At 41.6% G+C, this 24,255-nt stretch overlaps 1 protein-coding gene across 5 annotated transcripts in view; it reads left to right on the forward strand.

Annotated features, from left to right (window-relative positions):
* The window catches only part of dnmt3ab (DNA (cytosine-5-)-methyltransferase 3 alpha b), a 54,832-nt gene that overhangs the window by 16,808 nt on the left and 13,769 nt on the right, over positions 1 to 24,255 (forward strand). For 3 of the 5 annotated variants that reach the window (XM_044374282.1, XM_044374281.1, XM_044374283.1), the window contains exons 4-11: positions 1,709 to 2,063; positions 7,294 to 7,340; positions 8,713 to 8,859; positions 18,992 to 19,345; positions 20,223 to 20,381; positions 21,620 to 21,727; positions 22,120 to 22,276; positions 23,152 to 23,298. In XM_044374282.1, coding sequence (XP_044230217.1) covers positions 1,709 to 2,063; positions 7,294 to 7,340; positions 8,713 to 8,859; positions 18,992 to 19,345; positions 20,223 to 20,381; positions 21,620 to 21,727; positions 22,120 to 22,276; positions 23,152 to 23,298 — 1,474 coding nt within the window. The remainder of the gene's footprint in view (positions 1 to 1,708; positions 2,064 to 7,293; positions 7,341 to 8,712; positions 8,860 to 18,991; positions 19,346 to 20,222; positions 20,382 to 21,619; positions 21,728 to 22,119; positions 22,277 to 23,151; positions 23,299 to 24,255) is intronic. The other 2 variants (XM_044374286.1, XM_044374287.1) reach the window with 1 other exon arrangement.

The following is a 24,255-nucleotide window of genomic DNA, read 5'->3' on the forward strand; positions in this document are numbered from 1 at the left end:
TTTAATCCAGTGGACGTAGATATATTAGTGCGTGTGTATGCAGATGATGCACATTTATCTTTAAAAAAAGAAAGAGCTTGAGTCAGAGCAGGGGAAAGTGTCAATAAAGTTTTCATTCAGTGTTGTCCATTAATTTATCATTTACCAGACTCACATTTCCTCAATGTGATAAAGTGGTGGAATCTGACTGTGTATCAGGCTGTAGCCTTCATTACATTTTAAATATATTTGTTCAGCTTCAATCTGACCGGGGACAAATCACAGGAGGCAGCAACAGAAGATGAAAAATATTGTTAAAGATTTAAAAAATATATATATATAGATCAAAGACAGAGACACATGACTGTAAGCTAAGTCTGATCCAGTCATGTGTTTGGTGATTTGCACTTGAAAAGGCATTGAGGTTAAAAGATTTTAAAATTTTAGACATATTTGTATCTTGGCTCAGCAGCATTCAGTAATGCTGCTCGATCCTGCTCGCTCAGAAATATTGACATATAATCTCTGATATTATACCACATCATGAGTGATAGAGATAATTATTCATTGTTCCTACATGCCTGAAACTTCATACTGATTTTTTAAATCTTAAATTGAGATTATACATTATGAGTAATGAACATTTCAGTGCAGGAACTGTCTTGTGTGCACAGAGTCACAGTGTTAGAACAGAAGGACATGTAGAGGTTTTACTCTGAACCGAGGGGGAATTCACATTGTGGTATATTTGAACGTGAGGGCAAAAACCACTGTTCACAGAAATGACTGATGAACTTAAAAACTTGAGATAGATTCTGACATGATTCTTGAAATGAAACAGCATGTCTGGCTCTGCAAGAGGGAGGAGACAGAGAGACACTCTGGGTTTGTTGAAGAAACCCTGCCAGTGAGCAGGTTAGCCTCACAGAGTCAGTTACCACGGTAACTGACCTCTCATCTCAGAGTGAACAAACTCAGAGTTTTCACTAAACCCGCTTTCTGGAATACACCCAAATGATTTAACGACCAGCAAACCACTTATTAAAGCCTCGGCGGGCGACAACACAACAGCTTCAGCATTCAGACGAACAACAAACAGTGCAAAATAAGAGCTACAAACCGTCAGCATCAGCACAGCAAAGAGTTAAATAATGGTACACACAGAGAGCCACAGCGGGACGTTTAACCAGAACAAAAGAAACCACAGCAAACGAAGAGATAAAGATACAGACAGACAGAAATACAGGGTGCATCTGACTCATGGTTTTGAAGTCCATGCTCTGTCTTTCACAGAAATGCAGTAGCATGAACTTACCTGCTTTCACTCCTGCTCCTATTTTTTTGAATGTCCATTTTGGCTACCGCCAAAAAAAACTTGAGTCAAGTGTGACACTGCACAACACTTGAGCATCAGAACTGACAGCCTGTCACAGTTAAAAAATTACATCAATCAGGGCGGTGCAGGGTAGTCATCAGCGAATCAGCAGGCAAGGAGTTCAAATGCACCAATGAACGGGTACAGCCCAGTCTGGCTGTATTTTTTTTATGATTATGCTGGGTGTGCCTGCTTGAGATTTGGGTGGCACAGGCACACTCGGGCACAACACTTTTGTGCACCTTCAGAATATCAAACTGGAACATACTGCTCCTGCAATAACAATCTGATAAAGATAAAGCTGATAGATCGCCAGGATGTTAACATTTCAACCTCCTCTTCCCCTGCCTGCAGGTCGAGAGCTGCGTCTCTTTCAAAGATGGTGTGGGCGTGGGCAACAACAGCTACACTGGGGTGGGAAGGCCGTCCATGGCACAGGTCCACAATGGAGACGTAGGCGGGCACAGAGACAGGACGTCTGACGCCTGCTTCCCCAAACAGGAGAAGAGGGAAGTGGAGAACGGGATCCCGAGAGACCCTTCCTCCTGCAGGGCAGAGGACAGCTCCCAGGGTCAGAGCCTGAGCCCTTCCCAGGAGAACGGATTCCTGCCCAGCCAGGACGAGCAGGACTCAGAGAAACACAAGGACGACTGCCTGACGACCCCGCGCAAGAAACGAGGGAGGCGGAAACTGGAGCGCCCAACCAAATGTGAGTTTTGGCTTCTACTTGTTCAGCTTCGCTATCTTTTGATCTGCTCTCCATGGATCCAGCAGGGAAAGTCATGTGCGTGTGACTAGTACAAGATGTTGAGTAATGAACTGTAAATGGATGTCAGAGTGAATGGGTCTATGCAGCTCCACTCTGCACTGACACTGCCAGGATTAGTAACACAGAGGCTAAGAGTGTTGTAATCATGATACTGCTGCTGTAAATAAATCAGACATAATTACGTTTATTCTGCTAATAATCAAATTATAGGTATTATATCGAATGTTATGTGTGCTATATTTCACTTCTTCTGTCTTGGTGTGGTTTATCAAACTCTTTCAGTATGTACAAACAGTTGACATTTGAATGTGCAGCGTGCACCATGTGACCAAGATGAAAGTTATAATGCAGAAGGAAGCAGCTCCAGTGTAAAAGAAAAAGGAAATAGCCCAGATGTGAAATAATGTAGCAACAAGGAGAGTGGATCCCAAAGTCTAAAGGTGAAAACATCTTTTTAGTTGCTAAAAATCTAACTCAAATCAATCAATAATCAAGTAATCGTTTAAGTTATTTCTGCAAAAAAGTTTCTCTTCTTTAGTAATAAGAATAGAAGCAGCAATTTGAGAAGTAGCATTTAAAAAGGTGACGTTACATGTTGTGGTCCAAAAACTGAAATAACATGATTATGCATGAAATGGTTTATTATGCAAAACCATTTCAAATTTAATTTGAGCACACACCACTGAATCAGCACCAGCCACAGGGCATCACTGTGTGCAGAGAGATGATATAAATCAGTGAGGCATTGTTGGGAGAGAGTGGTGCTGACAGGTAGTTTTAAGTCCAAGATGGAGATTAACCATATCACTTAGCGGCCCACCCTCTCCTACTTTTTAGCCCAATCCATCTCTCTCTCTCTCAGCCACGTGCCTCTCTCGCCCTTCTCTCGGCCGTAGCGACATCGGCTATGACCTTGATGAGGAGTGCAGTAAATAAAGCCAGGGGAGGAGCGACTCGTCTCCTGGCAACGAGCCTCTGTTGGGAGCTGGCAGGTCTCTGTTGTGGCCGCCTCCCTGTCAGGGGGCCCTGCCAGGTGGATGGCGTCGTGCCCAGAACTCTTTACAAACTGAGTCTGCACTCTGTATCCACCTGATCCGCACTTCTAGGATCTGTTACTTCACTTGGAAGCAAGAACCAGGATCTCTGTTTGCTTGTGGTTTGAATGGATCAAAACGGGCTTTCCGAACCAGGAACACAACCCTGCTCTCAAGTCTTAGTTCGGGTCCAATGCTGCTCAGCTATAGTATGATGAAGGCGTGAATACGATGGCCACAACAAAAACGTTTTAACCTTGATGATGATAAATACATTTAAAAAAAAGTTCAAAATTGTTAACTTTCAGCAGGGCTCCTAACAACATCAAATCCGCTTTAGATGATCTGTATATCATGTTTTAAATAAGCTAAACTGTGCAGGCATTAGCGGTTATTATATTGCACATAACGCAATGATATAATTGAGGACATAGAGTGAAAGCAAGTTGCGACAGACGAGTGTGACCAGGTAATGAATTTTTTAAGGGACAGATGATGCTTTATAAGCTGTTATAATCACCTGAGGATGCACCTGGTTATTATTCTAACTATATGGTTACTATTATCGTAACCCTACAATACTGTACTTAGTTGATATGTATGTAGACGGCTTCTAGCCTTTTCAGCCATAAAATGCATTGTTTTTGATCACAAAGGTCATTGAACATGTTTATAATTTCACTTGATCATCTGCACAGTCCTCCATATTTAATCTTGCAGCAGCCTCTTTCCATGATGTTAAAACCTGAAGCCCCTGTTTGGTAGAAAGACGTAGTTGTGTCAACAGCCAGGTATATAAATAGCGATGGCCAATAGCCTAGATTGAGAGAGTCATCAGTGATTTTATTATACTAGATTAATAATAATCTAGTTTTAATTTATCAATAAGTTTTACATATTTAGTTTTAAACACCCCAGTATCAGTTAGGTATTTTGTACAAAAACATTATCTGACACACAAGAAGAAGTGATGTATTTTACATTTTAAACAGAAGCAACAAACAGTAGACTGCTGGGAATGAACAGAAAGAGGAACTAGGTGGTTAGTATAAACACTGTGTTAGCCACAAAGTCAAAGAAAAGACTTCCACTCTGAGAGGTCTATGCAGGGTCCGCAGCTCCCACAAGACCTGCAGCAGATGTTTGTGACACATTTTCTTTTCTTTCAAGGCTGCAGGCAGGGATCAGCAATCACGTTTTAATGTGTGATCATGATGCAGGCTGGATAGTTTGCTGTTTGCAGCCTCGTGCAACAAATTGGTATTTTGCATCAGTTAGTAAGTAATGCTTGATGTCTGTGAAACACTGAAACAGCATTTATATGATTTCATGCATTCAGGAGTCAGGACATTAAAATCATATGGAGGAATGAGTCAGTAAAAGGCACTCAGGGCGGCCATGGCGCAAAGATCGACAGGAGTAGACATGTGCAATCTTAAAAAACAGGCCCACATAGACTTTTAATCGAGATTACATCAGCAAAAAGATTAGATTTACCTTAAAAGTACTTAACAACTAATCTGACTCTCACAAAGATAGACGTGGGGATTTATTAATGGCGTAATTAAACAAGTTTGACTAAAGGGAGTGTTGGTATATTCATCTCAGAGAGGACCTTGGTGGGAGGCAGTGTGGTGGATCGATAGCCAGCTAAACAGGGTTTCTGTTATCCATCTGGAGGGCACAGGAAGGATTTGAGCTCCGGCTGGAGTGGAACTGAGCTCCAGCAATACGAGAGCTGGAACCCGCTCAAACTGGCAAGGTATACTCTCTGTGGGCAACATTAGCCAGCTCCCCTCACAAACCCAGTGACCTTGGCAGTCCGCACCGCCTCACCGATTTGTTATATAGTCACTTATTCCCGATGAGGAAGAGGAGACCAGGAGAGAGAGGGATGGAAAAAAAGAGCAAGGGGGAGGGAGAGGCAGGGGGGCTCAGCTACACATGGAACCAACTTGAAGAGGCTGCTAAGAGAGCGGACTATTGTTTGGACAGGTCTGTAGGGTACTTCACTAACAAGCCAGTGTTGGCTGTGCAGAAAACATGCCATCAAAAGTTGTCCTTAGCCTCTCAGGCTTCAAGTGTTATGATAGTGTTTGGGCTCGGACTCAGCAGATAGTCATGTTTACTCAGGCTGTGCCATCATGCTAATTTAGGGCACAGCTGCCTGAATGATGTGTGTACACTCCACTGGTGTCATAGCACTGAGCCCGCACACTTTTAGAAACACTTGCTTACATTCAAATTAAACATTGTGAAAGTGATACCAGAGGTGTTGGTCTTCTGGGCTTCTGTGATGAAGCTGATCTTGGCTTCTTTATCTGTTTTTCTGCTGCCGCTGAGGGTGAAAAACTTTTCATGAATCATGAATCCTGACTGCCGTCCTAGTGTTTCAGTTGGGTGGTATCCATGCTCCCTGGCTAACCCCTCTCTGCTCTACTGAACACAGGAAAACAATGCTGAATGAATAACATGCCCTTGTTGTTGTGGACCTCCAGATGTTAAATCATGGCCAGGTTAATGGGAAATCCCAACTGTAGCTTTTATTATGTTTAAGACATTTTTATTAGACTGCGGTTTCAGCGCACATTTCTGTGCTATTTTTGATGGTCGTTACCCTGCTGCACATCTCACTTTTGGTTTTGCAACTTCCTCTGTATATATGGGCATTTTATTTCCTGTGCACAATGTTTGTCTTTATAAGGAAAGTGTTGATAGTGATCAAGAGTTTTGAATGCTTACTATCCATCAGTGGTTTTTAGTATTTAGATCCTTTACTTAACTAAAAGTGGCAATACTTAATAAAAAATAAATAAAAAAAGCTCATTTACAAGTAAAAGCCTTGCATGAAAAAAATGTTGCTTAAAGGTGACATATCATGCACACTTCCAGGTCTATATTTATATTCTGGGGCTCTACTGGAATATCTTTAGTTTAGTTTCCGGAGGCTACGTAAACAAACAATAGCAGTATGATATCACTTCTTTTTCTCATTCTTTATTAAAAATGTCAACTTCTCAAATACATCTATACATGTTAGAGTGTAGATCCAAATCTGATCCAAAATATGCAGGAGGACAACACAAACAACTTAATGGAACAAATTTAGCCAACCTTAGTAACAAAGGCTACAGAACAGATGACCGATTTTTTCACATTTTCTAATATTTTATAGATTGATATGTTAATTGATTAATCGAGAAAATAATCTGCAGATGATGATGCAGCTCATTATGCACTGCTGTCCAGTGAAACCTGCTAATGAAGATCATGTGATAGAAAGCTCCAGCAGCCAAAAGCTACTAAATGGGCCTTGTGCTGATATTGTTTTGTGCTGTTTCGGAGGCCAAGAAAGAACATAAGTACCCTTAGGTACATGTACCAAAAAATGTACTTAAATAGAGTTTTTGTGTAAATTAATTACTTTTCACTACTGTAATACGCATAACTATGTTGTCGGCTATACTGCTGTTTTCTTTTCCTAATACAGACAAATACGAGCTTCTGTGTATCTCTGCAGTCCACTTCTACATAACTCAACTGCAGCAAGATGAGACTCATGTCTTGATCCTGTAGATTCTGTGGAGATTGGCAGGGAGATTATATACGGCCCCAGAGTCACAGAAGTGAAGCAGTATATTGTTGCCTTTACGGCTCAGTGTCAGTAGTGTGGGAGGGGCCATGCTAATAGCAACCAGCTGTGTCTCTCATGAAGGGGGGATATAAGGTCAGAAGTGTGACATTTGCCAAAGTAAACCTGGCCCCTCTCCACACTCATCATAACCTGGGCAGCTACTCCAAACCCTCTGGGTTGCATCAAACCTTCATATGGCACCTGAGTGCACAAGCTCCTGCGATCACAGACGAATTTGCACTATGAGCACGCTTAAGGAGTTTCCTGAGCCAGTATCTCTGAGCAGTTTTATCAATTTGACTTTAATTTGATCAAATGCATTGTTAATGGGATTATGTGAAGGGTGAGCTTAACAATTTGGGTTAATAAATGTGTCATATGGTTTATTGATGAATGAGAGGCCACTCGGGTTAAACACAGATACAAGGAAAACCGATGTGGCCAATTTCCACTCTCCTATGAATGATTCAGGCCATCCATTGTGTCGCTGTCTTCTCTCTAGATGTGGAGCACAAGGAGGAGGATGGCGGTGATGCAGTCAAGACCGAGGTAAGATTTCTGCTCTGTTGTGTCTTTGTTCTCTGGCTGATGTAACTCTTGAGGTGTCTTTCACACTTGCCAAGGCTCTAGCTGCCTTTTGGGGGCGAATTACCGACCTGTCACCAACCTTGAATCCTCTGCTTGCCAGCATGACAGATAGCCGTGGCGCAGGGTTGAACAGAGGCAAAAGCACTTTTCTTGACTTGAAAACAGACAGTTTTTGTAGCAGAAATACTAACTATAAGTAGATTCTTTATCTGATCATACTGGTATGTTATCATCATCCAGCAATTTCCTTCTTTTTCTTTTATTATGTACTTTTTATTGTAGGACAGGTTGTATGCTTGATGAAGGGAGGTTTAGGTGTTGTTTTGCATGACTTTAACTGGGCAGGAATAGTCTGACATTTTGTATACACTTATTCGCTTTCTTGCCGATAGTTACATGAGAAGATTGGTGCCAATCTGATATCTGTTCTTTCAATATGAAGTTGGAGCCAGCAGCCAATCAGATTAGCTTAGCTTAAAAACTGGCAGCAAAGGGAAACAGCTAGTCTGGCTCTGTCCAAAGGTAGTCATATGTAACGTAACCCCTTGTAACTCCACAACTTGTTTTTACTCTTCAATTTTTTTGTTTGAATTAAACAAAGCTATAACATGTTCATTAATGAGTTTTAGAGGTGCTGGAAGGCAGATTTTTTTTTACCTTTGGACAGAGCCAGGCAAGCTGTTTCCCCCTATTTCTAGCCTTTATGCTACACTAAGCTAACTGCTACTGGCTTCAGTTTCATATTGAAGGGACAGATATGAAAGTGGTTGTCATCTAACTCTGGCAAGTAAATGATAAAGAACATTTTGCCTTCTGCTCTCCCACAAATGTATGGCGAAAGCTTGAACTGGATGTATAACCGTATGTACACCATTGCTAGACTAGAGGCTTTGCATAGTTGCATATCATCAAGGTCCAGAAAAAGCTGAGTAGTTCTCTTGCCTTTGGACTTGAAAGAAATGGTACCTAATGGTGTATAGATTTGAAATATCAAATACACTTGGGAGCTTATCGTATCAGTTGGTGCTGTTGACCTTGAGACTGTTGCCAGGGAGTTGTGATTAGACACTGTGGCATCACTTATTGCTGCCCAACCAATCACAAGCTGATAGCACCATAGCACAGCACACCAACATGTGAGTCATCATCTTTTTAGAAATTAGACAACCCCATCACTTCAACTGCAAATTACTCACTTGTTAACTAGAGTCTGTCTCACAGGCTCTAGGACAGATTGGACGCACAGATTTGCTGTAAATCTGGATGCCTCCTTTCGAGAGAAAGAATCAAAAACAAGTAGCTAACTTTTTTTTTTTTGTAACACCTTAAACAGGGAGGTCGAGGGAGGCTGCGAGGGGGAGTTGGTTGGGAGATCAGCCTTCGTCAGAGGCCCATGCCCAGAGTAACCTTCCAGGCTGGTGACCCTTATTACATTAGCAAGCGGACCAGAGAGGAGTGGCTGGCCAAGTGGAAGATGGAGGTGAGTACCCCAACTCTGTCCCAGCCACCGTCTCAGGGGGACGATAGACAGCAGAGTGAGCAACAGGCGTGGACTACAGCTGCCAGGGTTCAGGGTAGGGCTTGTGGTGTGTTCACGGCCAAGTGTATTTGATGGGTCATTTGATATCTCATGAAGGTACCATTTATTTCAGTGGATTTCCAGGGCTGTTGGCTCGGTCGGCTCCTGCATTTCCTGGCTTTGTTCTGTCTATTGTATTAGCAGAGGACAGATCACATGCAGCTGCAGTGATTACATCTGTTTGATGCCTTGACATGATTCATGCCTCTGGAATGAAAATGTTGCTGTAATTTTAGATTTGTATCTTTCTGACTGTGTTTGATGTCATGAAGCTGAAGAAAGATGATTCTGTTTTTAAAGTCAGCTCAATCAATCAATAAATCAAGTTTGTTTATCACATGTAATCATATAAGGTACAGTCACAGTTAAATGTAATCCCATCAGTGCATTAAAATAGTTTAAATACTGTAGAATAGGAATAGGAATAAATATATGTGTATTATTGGGTGGGTGGGGGGCATCAGTCAGTGTTTGGCAGTGACCTCATTTAGGATCCCAGTGACCTTAGCATGATGGCCTGGTGTATCTGGTACCTTCTTCCCGATCACAGCAGGGAGAAAAGGCTGTTATCTCTGTGGTTGGGATCCTTAATAATTCTCCTAGCCTTATTCTTGCAGTGCCTGTTGTAAATATTCTGCAGGCAGGGTAGAGCACTACCTATTGTATGTTCTGCTGAACGAACTACTCTTTGTAGGGCCTTGCAGTCCAGCTCAGTGCTGTTTTTAGGGGATACCCAGAATTTACTCAGGTGTCTGAGGTGAAACAGCCTTGCCTTTGCCTTGCCTTACTCACCACCAAGTCAGTATACAGTGCCCAGGTCAGGCCCTCGATGATGTGGACACCAAGGTACTTGAAGCTGTCCACCCTCTCCACCGAGGACCTGTTGATATTAAGGGGGCGTAGTTCCTTCCCTGCTTCTTCCTTAAGTCCACTGTCAACTCCTGAATCTTGCTGACCCCCACCCTCTCCACTGAGGACCTGTTGATATTAAGCTCCTTTCCTGCTTCTTCCCAAAGTCCACTATCAGCTCCTTAGTCTTGCTGACGTTCAGGAGTAGGTTGTTGTCCTGACATCAAAGGGCCAGGTCCTCTACTTACTTCAGGTAGGCCTTTTCATTGTTATCTGTGATCAGGCCCAACACAGTTGTGTCATCAGCGAACTTGAAGTTGAGCAGGGGGCTCAAAATGCAACCCTGGGGTGCTCCTGTGTTAAGGATGAGGGTAGAAGAGATGTGTCCGCCTACCCTCACCACCTGGGGTCTGCCCATCAGGAAGTCAGGGATCCACATGCACAGTGAGGTGTTTAATCCCAGGTCCTTGAGCTTTGTGACAAGCCTGGAGGGAACTATGGTGTGAAACGCTGAACTATAGTCAATGAACAGTAATCTCAGAAAGCTCCCTTTCTTTTTCAGGTGAGATAGGGTGATGTGGAGGATGTGTACTATGGCGTCCTCCTTTGATTGGTTGGGACAGTAGGCAAACTGTAGTGGGTCCAGTGTGCTGGATAGTGAGGAGGAGATGTAATCCTTGACCAGCCGTTCAAAACACTTCATCACTAAAGACGTGAGTGTCACTGTACGGTAGTAATTCAGGCAGGCTGGTCTTGTTTTCTTGCACAGGAATGATGGACTTCTTGAAGCACGTGGGTATGACAGACTGAACCAGGGACAGGTTGAATATCATTGTGAACACCAGCGCTAGTTGGTCAGCACATAGTTTGAGGACCCACCCACTGATACCGTCTGGTCCCGCTGCTTTCTTGGTGTTCACACACTTGAGAGCCCTCCTGACATCATGCTCAGAAAAGGTGATGAGGTGTGAAAGGTGCACCCACCCATCCATTAACCTCTGCTTCAGCTGTTTTAGCTTTTTGGCTGCCGATGGCCTCAAAGCAAGCATAAAAGTTGTTTAGCTCACTTGCTAGAGATGCATTAGCACTTGACAAGGGGGTGCAGGTGTGGGCTTGTAATCTGTCATGGTTCTTAGACCTTGCCACATGCTTCTGGGATTACCCTCCTGGAATTGTAGTTCCACTTTCCTCCCATAGTCCCTTTTTGCCTCCTTTACTGCTCTTTTTACATCAAAGGATGGTGCTTTATAATTGTCCATGTTTCCAGACTGCAGAGAGTGTGTTTACGGCATCCAGGATGGTTCTGGTAATCCATGGTTTCTGGTTGTGGAATGATTTAACTGTATTTTTGGGTACAGTTGCTTTTGTTGTTTCACAAATTAAATTCACCACAGACTCAGTGAATCCATTGATGTCATTGGTGACGTTGACAGTGGTTGTCGTGGAACGTGCACCAGACTGAGTCATATAGTGCAGACTGTAGGGCGGCCTCTGACTCACCTGACCATTTCATGACCTCTCACATCATGGGGGGAATGCATCAGAGTTTGTTCACGTACTTTGACTTCAGCAAGATGGCCGCATGATCACTGAATGTGGGTAGCATTTCCGCTCAATAGCCGTTTTTGAATGGCGTGAAGCAGTGGTCCAGAGTGTTTATTCCTCTTGTGGCACAGTCAGTATGTTGATGGAAGTCAGGCATAACTTTTTTAAGGTTAGCCTGATTGAAGTCTCTAACTACAATGAGCGTGGCAGCAGGATAACTGGTTTGTGAGCAGTTCAACTCTTTGCAAAGGTCTGACAGGGCAGCCTCTGCACTCGCCCGTGGTGGAACATAGACTGACTGATGGAAATCGCCTTGGTAGAAAGTGTGGTTTCCATTTGATTGACAATAACTCCATATTAGGTGAACAGGAACAGGATAGCATTTTAATATTCCCACTGTCACACCAATCCTTATTCACCATAAAGCACATGCCTCCTCCTTTTTTCTTGCTAGAGTCCTCTGTTCTGTCAGATCGGTATACAGAAAAAGAGGCACCTGTTTGAATGGCGCTGTCCGGTATTCCAGGCTTTAGCCAAGTTTCAGTGAAACAAAGGACATTACAGTTACTGATATTCCATTGGAAACTGATGTGGGCACAGAGGTTGTCCAGTCTATTGTCAAATGCCTGTACATTGGTTTGTAGGATGCTTGGCAGAGAAGATCCATGTGGCCAGGAATGCATGCCGGTGTTTAATCCCTCCATGTTTACCTCGGTGTTTCCTCCAATGTTAAGTTGGAGGAAAGACAATTCACCCAAATTCCCCCAAAACATATTTTCCCTCTTACCCCTAATGGTGGCGAGCCAGATATTTGCAAAGGTTTTGAAAAACTCATCGTCTCTTTCCAGAGACAACATCCGTGTTAATTTGTATAAGCCACAGACCTTGCTATCAACTGATTTCACTGGGACTATTTCTTTGATGGAAAATAGTTCAAGTGAAATTGTCCACGTAAGTGTAGAGTAAGGTAATAAACAGCTGAATGTTTATTCTTGACCTAGGAAACAGAAGTTAACAACAATCTCAGCACAGAGTTAGTTTCTTAGCTGCTTTGCAGCTTTCGATTGATCAGATTTTTGGGATCAAACACTCTATCTGCTAAGACAGATCTTGTGATATGATTGAAAGCTCTGGAACAGCTACTAAGTGGACTGTGGTGAGATTGTTTTGTCAGTTGTTGTTTCAAGAATTAAGAAAACACTTTAAATTTCAACTTTTAAGTCAAAATTGGAGAAGAAGTCCATGAAAGTGCTCTGAAAAATAAATATGTGAAAAATAACCTGTTAAATGAGCAAACTCTCATCAAGTGACTTGATTAAAAACTCTAGAAAAGCTACTAAATTGTGGGTCTTGTAGTGAGAGTGCTTTATCAATGAGAATAGTATTTTTTTACTGCATTGAGAATGATCACACAGCTCTCCTCTGTAAATGTGGCAACTTTTCCAAGGTCTCATTTCCTTTTGGAACATTGTTAAAAGCTCCCAATGCAATATGATGCAGTTAATCCTTATAAATTTAAGTTCCCCACATTGCTCCTTACTTAGTCATGTTAAATATGACTCCTAGTAGTAATGTGATGTAGTGCAACTTCATCTGTTACATAATGAGGAGTCTCCGTAGTATCAACATGGGGTCTTCCATTTCTTCTGTCTCCCCGCCCCCCTCCGCTCTCCTCTGGAGAAGGCTCGGGGAGCGGCCATAAAAATGTCTCGAGGGAGGAAATATTGCCAAATTAGCAGGACATTCCGGGGTCCTACAAGTGAAATGTAAAATACGAGGGAAGTAGGGAGTTCACATTTTCCAAAGAGAGGTGGATTTTCTTGAACAAGTGGCTCTACAAGGCTGAGATTTAAGGGGATTTGCAAGATGCAAATTGTGGCTCTGCCTGTTTTTTCCCCTTTTTCTCATCTGGCATATTGCAAGCTTTGATCTAATTTTCACAAAGACTGATTTGTTTTGGCATCAAAGCCTTCCTGAGGAGTAATATAATGCATAGCCTCTTTAGTTTGGGTTATGTTCTTGCCACAGAGCATTTTGTTGTTGCATGCTCCTGCAGCAGGGAGGACATGGTGGCTGAAAGGGTTACTGCTGTCTTGCACTTTCTCCAGGAATGGGCTTTCTCTTTTTTTCATGTGCCTTGTGTTACAGTGGACCTCTCCGTCTCTCCCTCTCTGTTTCCCTCCCCCATTCTTCTCCTGACCCCTCCCCCAGCTATGGAAATGAACTCTGTGCTATGGATATGAGGGTGAAGATGAGGTTTGCAGCAAATTTCCAGCCCTGCTTGCAAGACAGCCTCTTGGCTCACTGCCAACATTTTGCAAGTCCTTTCTAGCCAACCAGAATTCCTGTCGGCAATCACCTGACCCTGAATTCCCAGACAAAGAAATGTTCATGCTTTCTTTTTTTAAGCGATCTCTTCTACCCCGAGAGTGGGGGTGAAAAAACTCAAGCCCCACACTGGATTATGAGGGTTGCGCGCTGGCGTGTATGGGTATGTGCACTGCATTGTTTGTTTGATAACACGGGGGGATAGTGTGCATGTCTGATTAGCCTGCTTACAGTGAGGGGAATATGCTGACTTCAGGTATTTCCACGAGAGTTGTTGTGGACCATCTGCTCTGCACGGCTTAAAGGGAAACCGTCTCTTTAAAAAGGAAGAGTGAGCAGGCATTAGCCGTGTTTGGGAAAAAGTTGCTTCTTTGAAAAAAGTTTTTCCCGTGGGGTGAATATGTGCTGAAACTATTTCCTGTTTCGTAGCAGCGCCTAGAAATGTCAGAGTAGCATTTTTTTTTAGGTCAAATATATTTACCTAGAAATGTTGCTGTTTTCTCAGAGCCACTGTGATTTCACCTTACAGAAAATTGAACTGGGAAAGAGGTCTAATTGTTGTGTAGGCCTCAAAGCCTTTTCCTTTGTATTATCATGCACTTTGTTCTGTTTGACGTTGGACATAGATTTACTGTAAGAACAGTAATTTGATTACTTGAACAGATTTTAAAGGGCTTTCGAGTAAACCGGGCACACTCCTCAGGGAGCTTTTTTAACAACTCCACTTGTGGATTCATGGGGAATTCTGTTTATGTATTCATGGCTGTGTCGGTAATATTCCTAATTATCTCTTAAAAGGACGCAATACAATGAGAACCAGATGGCCTCTTTTGGTGTGACCCCCCAAGGCCACTCGTGAAATACACAGCCTTTGTATGGATCTGTGCTAAAATCAGGCTAATGAATGCGTTAGCCACATCGCTGCACAACAGAACCTGCCACTTGTGCATTTTCAGACAGTATCTCCACTTTAAAAAGCAGCCTTTTCAAGTTATAGGATCAGTTTTTGCAGAGTTTTTGATCTGAGCACCTCGAGTTAACTACACCTGTCGTAACTTAAGGGAAGTTTTTTTTTTATTTGTCTGCAGTCCTGCTCAGCAGATGAGCTTTAGGTCGTTGCACTGAAGACATATCTCACTGTATAATCCATCAAACAATTACACAAAACAGTCCCCGCTGCGTCTCTCCAGCCTGTTGCGCATGAGAGACTACTGCATTCAAAGGTCAAACTCTTTTGTGTTGCTTCAAAGGCTGGCTGTCACGTTGTGTGAGGAAGTAATGTTCAGTGACAGTTTATTTCATCTAACTTTTACCTTTGCTCGGAGTTTGCAGAATGCATGTTTGTTTTGATCGTAGAAACATTTCCTGCTACTTTATCATCTCTTTTTCTAATATCCAATTTGTTTAAATCTGTTTATACCACAAGAAAACTTTAATTTTATTAATGTTTTCAATTATAGTGTTTCATTTAAACAACTACACTTTTGACTCTTTGACTCTTTGACACTTGTGTTGTTCCCTTTGAAGTTAACAACCTTATAATAGACTGTTGTTGTCTTATAAATAACTGAAGCTACGCAATAAATGTGACCTTTTTGTTAACAAGTATAGCCCAGATTGGATACTATGGTATTATCTGAGCACCCCAGAGACCAATATCTCTTCTCTTTTTTTCTGCTTCCCAGTGCACTCTGTCACCCTTTGAGCCCTCAGGGTATCATGCTGTACAGACTTCTAAGTCAGATTATCCCGTATTGTGCACCCAACATGTCTCTACACTCTGCCAGAGGCCTAAAGGGCTTCTGTTTTCACCTTTCTTCTATCCATAGCAAAACCTACGATTACTGTAAGTACAGTAACTTAGGAGTTTTCCATTATATTAATAATTAACACTGTTTTTCCACATGAGTAAAATGTGTAGATGTTTTCACTGTGAGCTTGTTTAAACACAGTTGCTCTCCTGTGTTTATATCTATAGTATGTCTGCTGTCATTTTTGTTATTTGTCTTCAGCGCAGCGTGACAGCAGATATAAGTGGTGGTATTTCTGAGCTGTCAGTGACGGGCAGGCGTGCGTAAATGATAAAGACCGCATTGTGTCTCCACTACCTCCTTTCCTATTTTCCCCTTTAGACTCGGAGGGCCTGTCTTGCTGGTGGAGCTGCACACACTGTGAGGCCCCCAAAAGGGGGCATTTACAACTGGGAAAAAGTCCAGAGACAAATATCTGGTTCTTATAGCCACTGTACTTTCTCTCCTCCCCCCACTGGCATTTTCAGCGTCACTTTCTCATTGGCTCTGAGGGGAAGGAACTCTGGAGACAGTTTGACCCCTAAACACATCAAAATGAGCACAGTAACAGTAGCTGGGCTGCTTTATTGCCATTTACAAATCTCTCAGTATACCTGTGATTGCAGGTCACCAGACATGAAGTAGCTTACTCTGACTAAATTCATACCCTTTCTTGCAGTTACTCTCAGTCAGCCCACTTCTTCCCGTCTGCCCTAGAAACTACTCTCCTGACTCACCAATATGATTACAGATTGTTTCTCCCTGTACACATAACGCATTTAGCAGTTTAATTGACATTTGTTAGTTTTTGCAGTTTACCATCTGGAACCACACATCCAAGCAGGCTGTCGAACACTAACTCCAGTGTGCTTGTGCTGGAGCCAAGAGGCCTAACACATATGGCCAAGGGCTTTGAACCATCCATCCAGCACTACAGTACAGATATTTATAAACCACAGCAGAGCCTCTTGATTGAAGAGCACATGTTTCTACTCTTCTGCGCAGAAACCCCTCCCCACACCGTCTAGGCACCACCTCCCCTTAAAGTCCCAGTGAAACGGAAGTTAGAGCATCTTTAGCTTCTGTACTGTGACATATTTCCCAGTGAAATGGAATATTTGAGTGGTTTCAGTTACAAGAGGGATTTAAATCAAATCCTTCGCATTTGATTGGATCTCTAAAATAGTGGGCAGGGCTTACAGAGTTAAGCGCGATACAGAGCTACAGAGGACTGTTGGCTCCACACACATCTCCCTCACCTGTTGTTAGATCAGGAGGAGAACGAGGGGAGAGATGAATGAATTAGACCTCAGCCACATTGTTTTGGAAATGAAAAACAAAGTTTTTGCCCACTGATATCCAAACACACATCTCTTCCTATCTCTCTCCACATTGCTCCGTTAGCTACTACGACCCACAAACGCTGAAGTGCGGTTTTATATAACCGATGTGGCTAACTACTCGCCCAAAGCCACATTTGATTGGATCAACTTTTGTAAACGCCCCTGATTGCAGGATGAGTCATCAAACATTTGAAACCATTTTACAAGAAGAGAAAATACAGGGAATTTGATGTGAAAATACTCCAATACTGATTTTTTTGACATATATTTGGCATATAACAAGAGATAAATGAACAATTAACACAGGGACACAGGATTAAAACTGGGAAAATGTATTTTTCATTTGACCGGGACTTTAAAGGCGCTATTGTTTATGAGACACACTGGGAGAGAGGACGGAGGATTGCGCTATACTCCCTCTCTCTCTGTCTCTCTCCTTCTTGCCCTTTTTCTCCTCTTCCCACACACCCAGTTCAGCTCTGGACATTTACAGTATGTGTGAGACCTGAGAACCTGAGAAAGACTTGAGGAAAGTAAGCACAGCTGTGCATGGCTCTCACGTGGAGCCTATAGTATGACTAACACGTGTTTACATATGGGACAGCAGATATATATTGTGTGTGTGTGTGTGTGTGTGTGGGTGTGTATTTAAAAGAAAAAAGAGTGAAAGAAGGAGAAGAAAGTTAGCATGTGTGTGCATGCGAGTCCTACCATGTGTGTGTTTTAGAGAGAGAGAGAGAGACATCAGAATGAGTGCAGCTGTTGGGGATTTACTGTGAGAGGCTTAAGTCCCGGCTGCGTCTCGTCCTCTGTGATCGACCTAGCGGTTCAGTGTCAGGTACCACAAACCCAGTGAACTCTACGCTGCAGCTATGGACACTATAGAGTTACTGTATACAGTGCTGTTGATGAATGGGCCGTACAGTCAGAGATAAAGACGTGTTTACAAAGGCTTTCAGTCGCCCACAATCGAGATTCTACACTTACACAGCAGAGCTGTGTGAGAGCAGCACTTGTGTTATACAGCTAAATGATTATCATCAGTCTCTGTTTATACCTGTTAGTAAGATAATGTTATTGTGAATCCTGCATGGCCAGGATACCACATAGCATGCATTTCAACTTAAAGCTGCACTAATCAATATTTTTATATTAACAATGGATCAAATGACTATATGTGATGTGATGGGTGTCACTCAAAGTGGAAAAACCCACAGAGAATTATCACCTGACTCTGCAGTTTCCCCTTGCTCTACAGAGTATTTTAGTGTCTTTGAGCTCATTGTTTTGGTTTTAAGGCCCACAACTTGACTGTTTTGGTTCACTCACACCGCTCTCATCAACGTTGAGTCCAGCTGCAGCAGGCAGCTAGTTATAGTGGAGCAAAAAAGTTCTGATAAACTGGCTGTACGCTGTCTGCTCAGCACCAAACAAGAAAATTAGCGACTAGCTGGTGAACATTGTGGAGCATTTAGCAGCTAAAGAGACGGAGGAGTGCAAAACCGAGGGAACATTGGACTTACATTTGTCAAGTGGTCAGAAACATGAATCCAAATAAATGCTAATATGTCTGTTGGATCATCTGGCGGTGAGGTTTCAGATTGCAACAAACTGAACCCCCATCCCTTCCAAGGGTGTAGGAGAACCTATGGTGGCTGCAAAACTTGCAAAAAATGCAAAAAGGCCCTCTGTAGAGCCAGTGTTTGGTTCGCCCATTCAGGGCTACTGTAGAAACATGGCGGTGGACGCGCTCTCTACGTAGATATAAAGGGCTCATTCTAAGCTAACAAAAACACAACAGTTCTTATTCAGATGATTACACACTAATTAAAACATACTTATGAATATTATATTACATTTCTGCCAAGTCCATTCTGCCAGATGCCGCTAAATTCTACACACTGTACCTTTAATGTAGTTTCTGGGAGATTTTTCTTAAGCTGCCATGCTTGTAGATGCATGAGTCGATGCGAAAGTCTAACATATTTCCTGATTTAAACAATAATTTTTCTGAATTTCAAAGTTCTTGTAAAGGTTTTTGTCAAGACAACAACCCTGTATTTTTGTTGAAAAATGTGTTAATATTTTAGAAAAGTAAGGTGTACAGCTGGTTTCAAAATTTATTCAGCCTCTGGAAAGACCTGAGCTCATCTGTGTTGTCACTGGGCTGTGTTTCAGGCAGAGAAAAAGGCCAAACTGATGTCAGCGATGAATACGATGAAGGATCACAAGGAGAGGGAAGCAGAGACCCAGAGAGAAGAGGTCTCTATAATCAAGCACCCGCCGCCTTCAAAACAGCAGCAGCCTCAGCCGCAGTTGCACACTCAGTCTCAGTTACAGCCTCAGTATCAACAGCAATCAAAGCCGTCGCTGCCACAGCAACAACAACAACATCAGCAGCCACAGCAGCAGCAGCAGCAGCAGCCTACTGACCCCGCCTCCCCCACTGTGGCCACGACCCCTGAGCCTGTCGCCATCGGAGGTGGAGACAAGACATCCCCCAAGTCTGCAGACACTGAGCCAGAGTATGAGGTGAAGTCATTTTGAGATACTGATTAATGTCCAGTTGTAGTAACTACCAGGATTTTACTACAGAGATTTCTATTGGAAACAGGATTTAGAGTAAGCCCGGGGTTAATCCATGTTGACTAAAGCAGCCATGCTTGTTTTGGGAATTTATTCACTTGGGCTGTTATACAACTGTCAGCTTCATGGAGATCTGAAAGTTTACAAACATACCAAATATGTCATGTTGAATTTTTAGGGAAATAAAATTATGTAAAATTATGCAGAATACAACTACACTGCATTTACATTGATGTAATGCTGCAGCATAAAAAAACAAGGTTTTTTATAGTATGTTTGTATATTTCACTCAATGTAGGCATCACACAGCTTCCAACATATACAAATATGTACATAGTATTGTTATACAGGGTGTGACTGTTATCAAAATATAAAAGGGGAGTCATTTGAGTAATAATTTGCACAGGCTTTATACAACTATTAATACAACTCTTCTCACATATGTAGCACTACTACAAAAACTTTGATGTGTACAATCCATTGACTTTCCCTTTAATGGTGTATTTAAGGGGGGAAATGAAGAGTTTCCTGAAGTTAGATGTAGTTATTTATGCATTCAGTTTAAAGATGTTCTGTTATTATAGCCTAAACTATCACTCTGTAAACCAATTAGTCAATCAACAGAAAATTAACCAGCACCCGTTTTGATAATTGATTCAATCATTTTTCAAACAAAAATGCCATAAAATCTCCTATTTCCATCTCTCAGTTTTGAGGATGTGCTGCTTTTTTTATTATCTTTAAACAGGCAATATTTAAAATGGTTTCATAATTATGCCCAGAAGTTAATAGTGAGTGGATGATTCTCATTATTTGGCTGCAGGACGGTCGTGGTTTTGGCATCGGCGAGCTTGTTTGGGGAAAGCTGCGAGGGTTCTCGTGGTGGCCAGGCCACATCGTATCCTGGAGGATGACGGGACGAAGCAGAGCTGCTGAGGGAACCAGATGGGTCATGTGGTTTGGAGATGGAAAATTCTCAGTGGTGAGTGTTTAGAGCCCATATAAATATTGCTGTCAGGTGATTTTTTTTTTCCCCACTAAGAATTAAGCAAAATTTCCTTCTTTTCTCTCTTCATATTATTATCTCCACTAGGCGTAAGCCTGGAGGGGATCATGTGTTTGGTCGTGTGTGTCGTGCATGTGTGTGCGTGTGTGTGTCCATGTGTGTATCTGTCTGCAACTAATCCTGCATACTACTAGACCCATCAGCCTAATATTTTTTGTGCATATTTATGACTGTATGCTCCAGGACCTCTCGTGGTTGCAGTAATTAGCAATTTCTTATGACACAATTCCTTATGAGCCTATTATAAAGTTTAGACTTTTGTCTTTTCATTAGTCCTTGCCATTTTGTGATATGCACTATGACATAGCAAAAGGCATGTTTGGCAATCGGCTAGGCTAAAGACAGGTCTTACCTAGTCTTTTGCAGTCACATTTTGGCCTTTGTTGTGGCTCAAAAACTGACATCAATAGAAAAGTTTCATCTTGAACTGGAGCATCTGCAGATTAATACCATACCCGATATGTGATGATCCACTAAAGTTAGGCACAATACAAGATGAATAAATCCCTGTTTTTGTTAGCTTCACCCGCCATCTTGACTGTAAGGGAGCCAGGAGGGACGATTGAGTGAGATTCAACTCTTCTTTGTTTGGGAGGGGAGAGGGAAGTAGGGAGGGGTTTTATTTTGTGTGGTGTGTCACAACAAAATGTTCTCAATAAATAACAATGTTTAAATTAAAAAGTTTGGACTTAACCTCCCATTTATTGTTTCCTTATTAATTTTATACAGTTAGGGGAACCCTGGAGTTACAATACCGTTACACTATTCTATGTATCTTAAAGAAAACTGAGAACACACTAAACAAAAATACTTTATTAAAAACTTTGCATATAAGAAAACACTGTGCCATACTATACTATACTATGCAAAAAACTTTGCAAATCTCTGCTGGTTGCACCTGGCAGCTGTGGTGGCGTCGCAATAGGTGCTTCACCACCCGCATGCCCACAGACACACCTGGCGGAGATAAGCACTCTACTGAATGCACTCTTCTAGATGTTTTTTTTGTTTGCTCAACCAGTTGCTCTTTTTCAGTATAAACATAAGTCATTCATCTTTTGACACTTTTTACCTAACAACATTAACGGGATGATTTTACTCGTAACGCCTCACAGCAGAGAACAATCATTTTCATTTTCTGTTTGTTTTTTCAGGTCTGTGTAGAGAAACTCTTGCCTTTAAGTTCCTTCAACAATGCCTTTCACCAACCAACTTATAACAAGCAGCCCATGTACAAGAAAGCCATCTATGAAGTGCTGGAGGTGAGTACAAGAGCACCGGGTCAGTTTGAATTATTTTCTGCAGCCCCATTTACTCATGAAAATAGCCAATAAAATGCAGCTCATTGGCCTATTATGTAAAGACAGCGCTTCCTTATAACATCACATTTTACATATATCTAACAGACATTAGGTCCATAACAATGTACAGTTGTTTTAGTTTGTTTAAGTCTTCCCCAGGCATCTAACAATCTTGCAAATCATGATACTGATGCAAAAAATGTAATTTCAAAAAAATTCGAACTTCTTTTAGGGATAGTAGATAGCTGAAGTCCTTAGTTGAGAAAATTAAAACACTGGATTATCAGATGATCTTTACTATACATGTATTAACAGTTAATTTCAGTCAAACATTTTCTTTAATGTGTTTGTAGTCGGCTAGCAGCCGGGCAGGCAAAGCCTTCATGGCCTGCCCTGACAGCGATGAGACAGAAACCTCCAAATCAGTGGAAATGCTGAACAAGCAGATGATTGACTGGGCTATGAAAGGATTTCAGCCCACTGGACCCAAAGGCCTGGAGCCACCCGAAGGTAAGAGGAAGCCTACGTCAAGCTCGAATATTTGACCTTGTTTCTCAGTTTGTTGCCAGCAGCTGGGAGTGTTGACATTCTTCAATTCCCAGAAACTTCTCATGAGTATCAGCTCCCTTATTTGTTACAGATAAAAGATGTTCGAGTTCACAATTTTTTGCAAGTCTGTCTTGAAACAATAGTCAGGAGCCTAAATGAGCATTGAAATAGGTTTTGTTTGCTGTAATCATTCCTCCTTTTCTTACTGACCATTAGAAGATCAGTGATAGGGGACAAAATCTGCAGTTATTGCTTTGTGCAAAAATGTATTTATCTGAAGCTAATATGAAGTTTCAACTGTCTGAGTTAGTCAAATAAATTGGGTGTCTTCCACAGTTACAGTCTTTTTAGTATAAATTTCTCTCTTTGTGTTTTCTCAGACATTGTTTCTCTATTGCTGCAGTGGAAGAATAGTAGCAAAAAGAGGGAATATGGCACTTAGAAGACTTTTAAGTCTTTTAAATTTAAAAGATATGCACTTGATTTGACATTTTTGGATGGCTGAAACTCATATTAGTGTAGTGTTGTATTAAAATTTTTCTAGCAGAGAAAAACTTGACTACATTTTTGCACAGATGAAGGCTGTGGATTTTGTACCCCATCACTTACACTGATTGCATTATGAAGGGATCTTTTAATGGCTGATCTGAACAGGAGGAATGATTACAGCAAGATAAACATGTGTCAATGTCTGTTTGGGCATCTGATTATTGTTTTAAGATAGACTTGAAAAATTGTGAACCCATCCTTTAATAGATGTCGTCTCAAATTAAGCTCATGATTTGATAATTCATGTTTCTTGTTATATTAATTGTCTAATATGTTGTGCACCCCAGAGGAGCGTAACCCGTACAAAGAGGTTTACCCTGAGATGTGGGTAGAGCCAGAAGCAGCAGCCTATACGCCTCCTCCAGCCAAAAAGCCCCGCAAAAGCACAGCAGAGAAACCCAAGGTTAAGGACATCATTGATGAAAGGACACGAGGTAAGGTGCCTCATTTATTAGGTTAAATAGGAGTCATGAACTCCTTATATATTCCTCCCCTTGGGGAGGACTAAGTTGAATTGTACATTTAACCATTTAAGGGTTAGAGTAAGTGGTCGGAGAAGTAATACATGGATAAGAGGTCCATTAGAGTGGCAGATTTAGGATGAAACTGAATGATGTGACCTGGCAAAAAGGCTTTCAAAGTCACTAAATAGATGTTTGTTTGAGTTTAAGTACTGGCTCTGGTAGCGCTTAATGTTAGAATACCTATCGGTAAGTTTGTAGAATATCTAAAATTAATATGTTAAAGCCAAATGCTTCAAAGCTCTCTGTATAATGTGGCGCTCAATAGTAATAATATGGCTCACCTCTTACATATTAACCTCTTATCTACTCCTCTTGCTCACGCTCTTGGTTCTGAGTCAGATCCATTTGCATCTGATTATTGGTCCAACTTTGACCCTGAACTCAAATATTTCACCAGGCATGAAGGCTTTTTTAACTGTAAATGTACATGTGAAGAATTTAATGCAACTTTTAATTGTAATGCTAGTAATGCTGTGACAGTTATGTTAGTTTGAATCCTGACAAAAAAAGTAATACTTTATTCTTTTTAATATCTTCTGTCATAACAATGGATTCTTCTAGAAGTTGGTGTACCACAGGGGTCAGTGTTAGGGCCTTTGTTCCTAATTTACATAAATGAGCTGCAGAATGTTTTATTTGTTGGTGACATTAGTATATTTTATTCTCATACATCAGCAGACTCAAGTTACAAAATCATTTTCTTTGTAGAATACAAAGAGCAAGCAGACACACCTTTAATACTTAAAGATTTACTTTCTCCACTTTTATATATAGATATGAAGAATTCTGCCTTCTGCTTTATATAAGTATTTTAACACTTCTAGCACCTTTCACAACTACCAAAACAGAGCTTTTTAAAAATGTGTT

This window comes from Thunnus albacares, chromosome 15 (genome assembly GCF_914725855.1).
Source record: "Thunnus albacares chromosome 15, fThuAlb1.1, whole genome shotgun sequence".
Classification (NCBI taxonomy): domain Eukaryota; kingdom Metazoa; phylum Chordata; class Actinopteri; order Scombriformes; family Scombridae; genus Thunnus; species Thunnus albacares.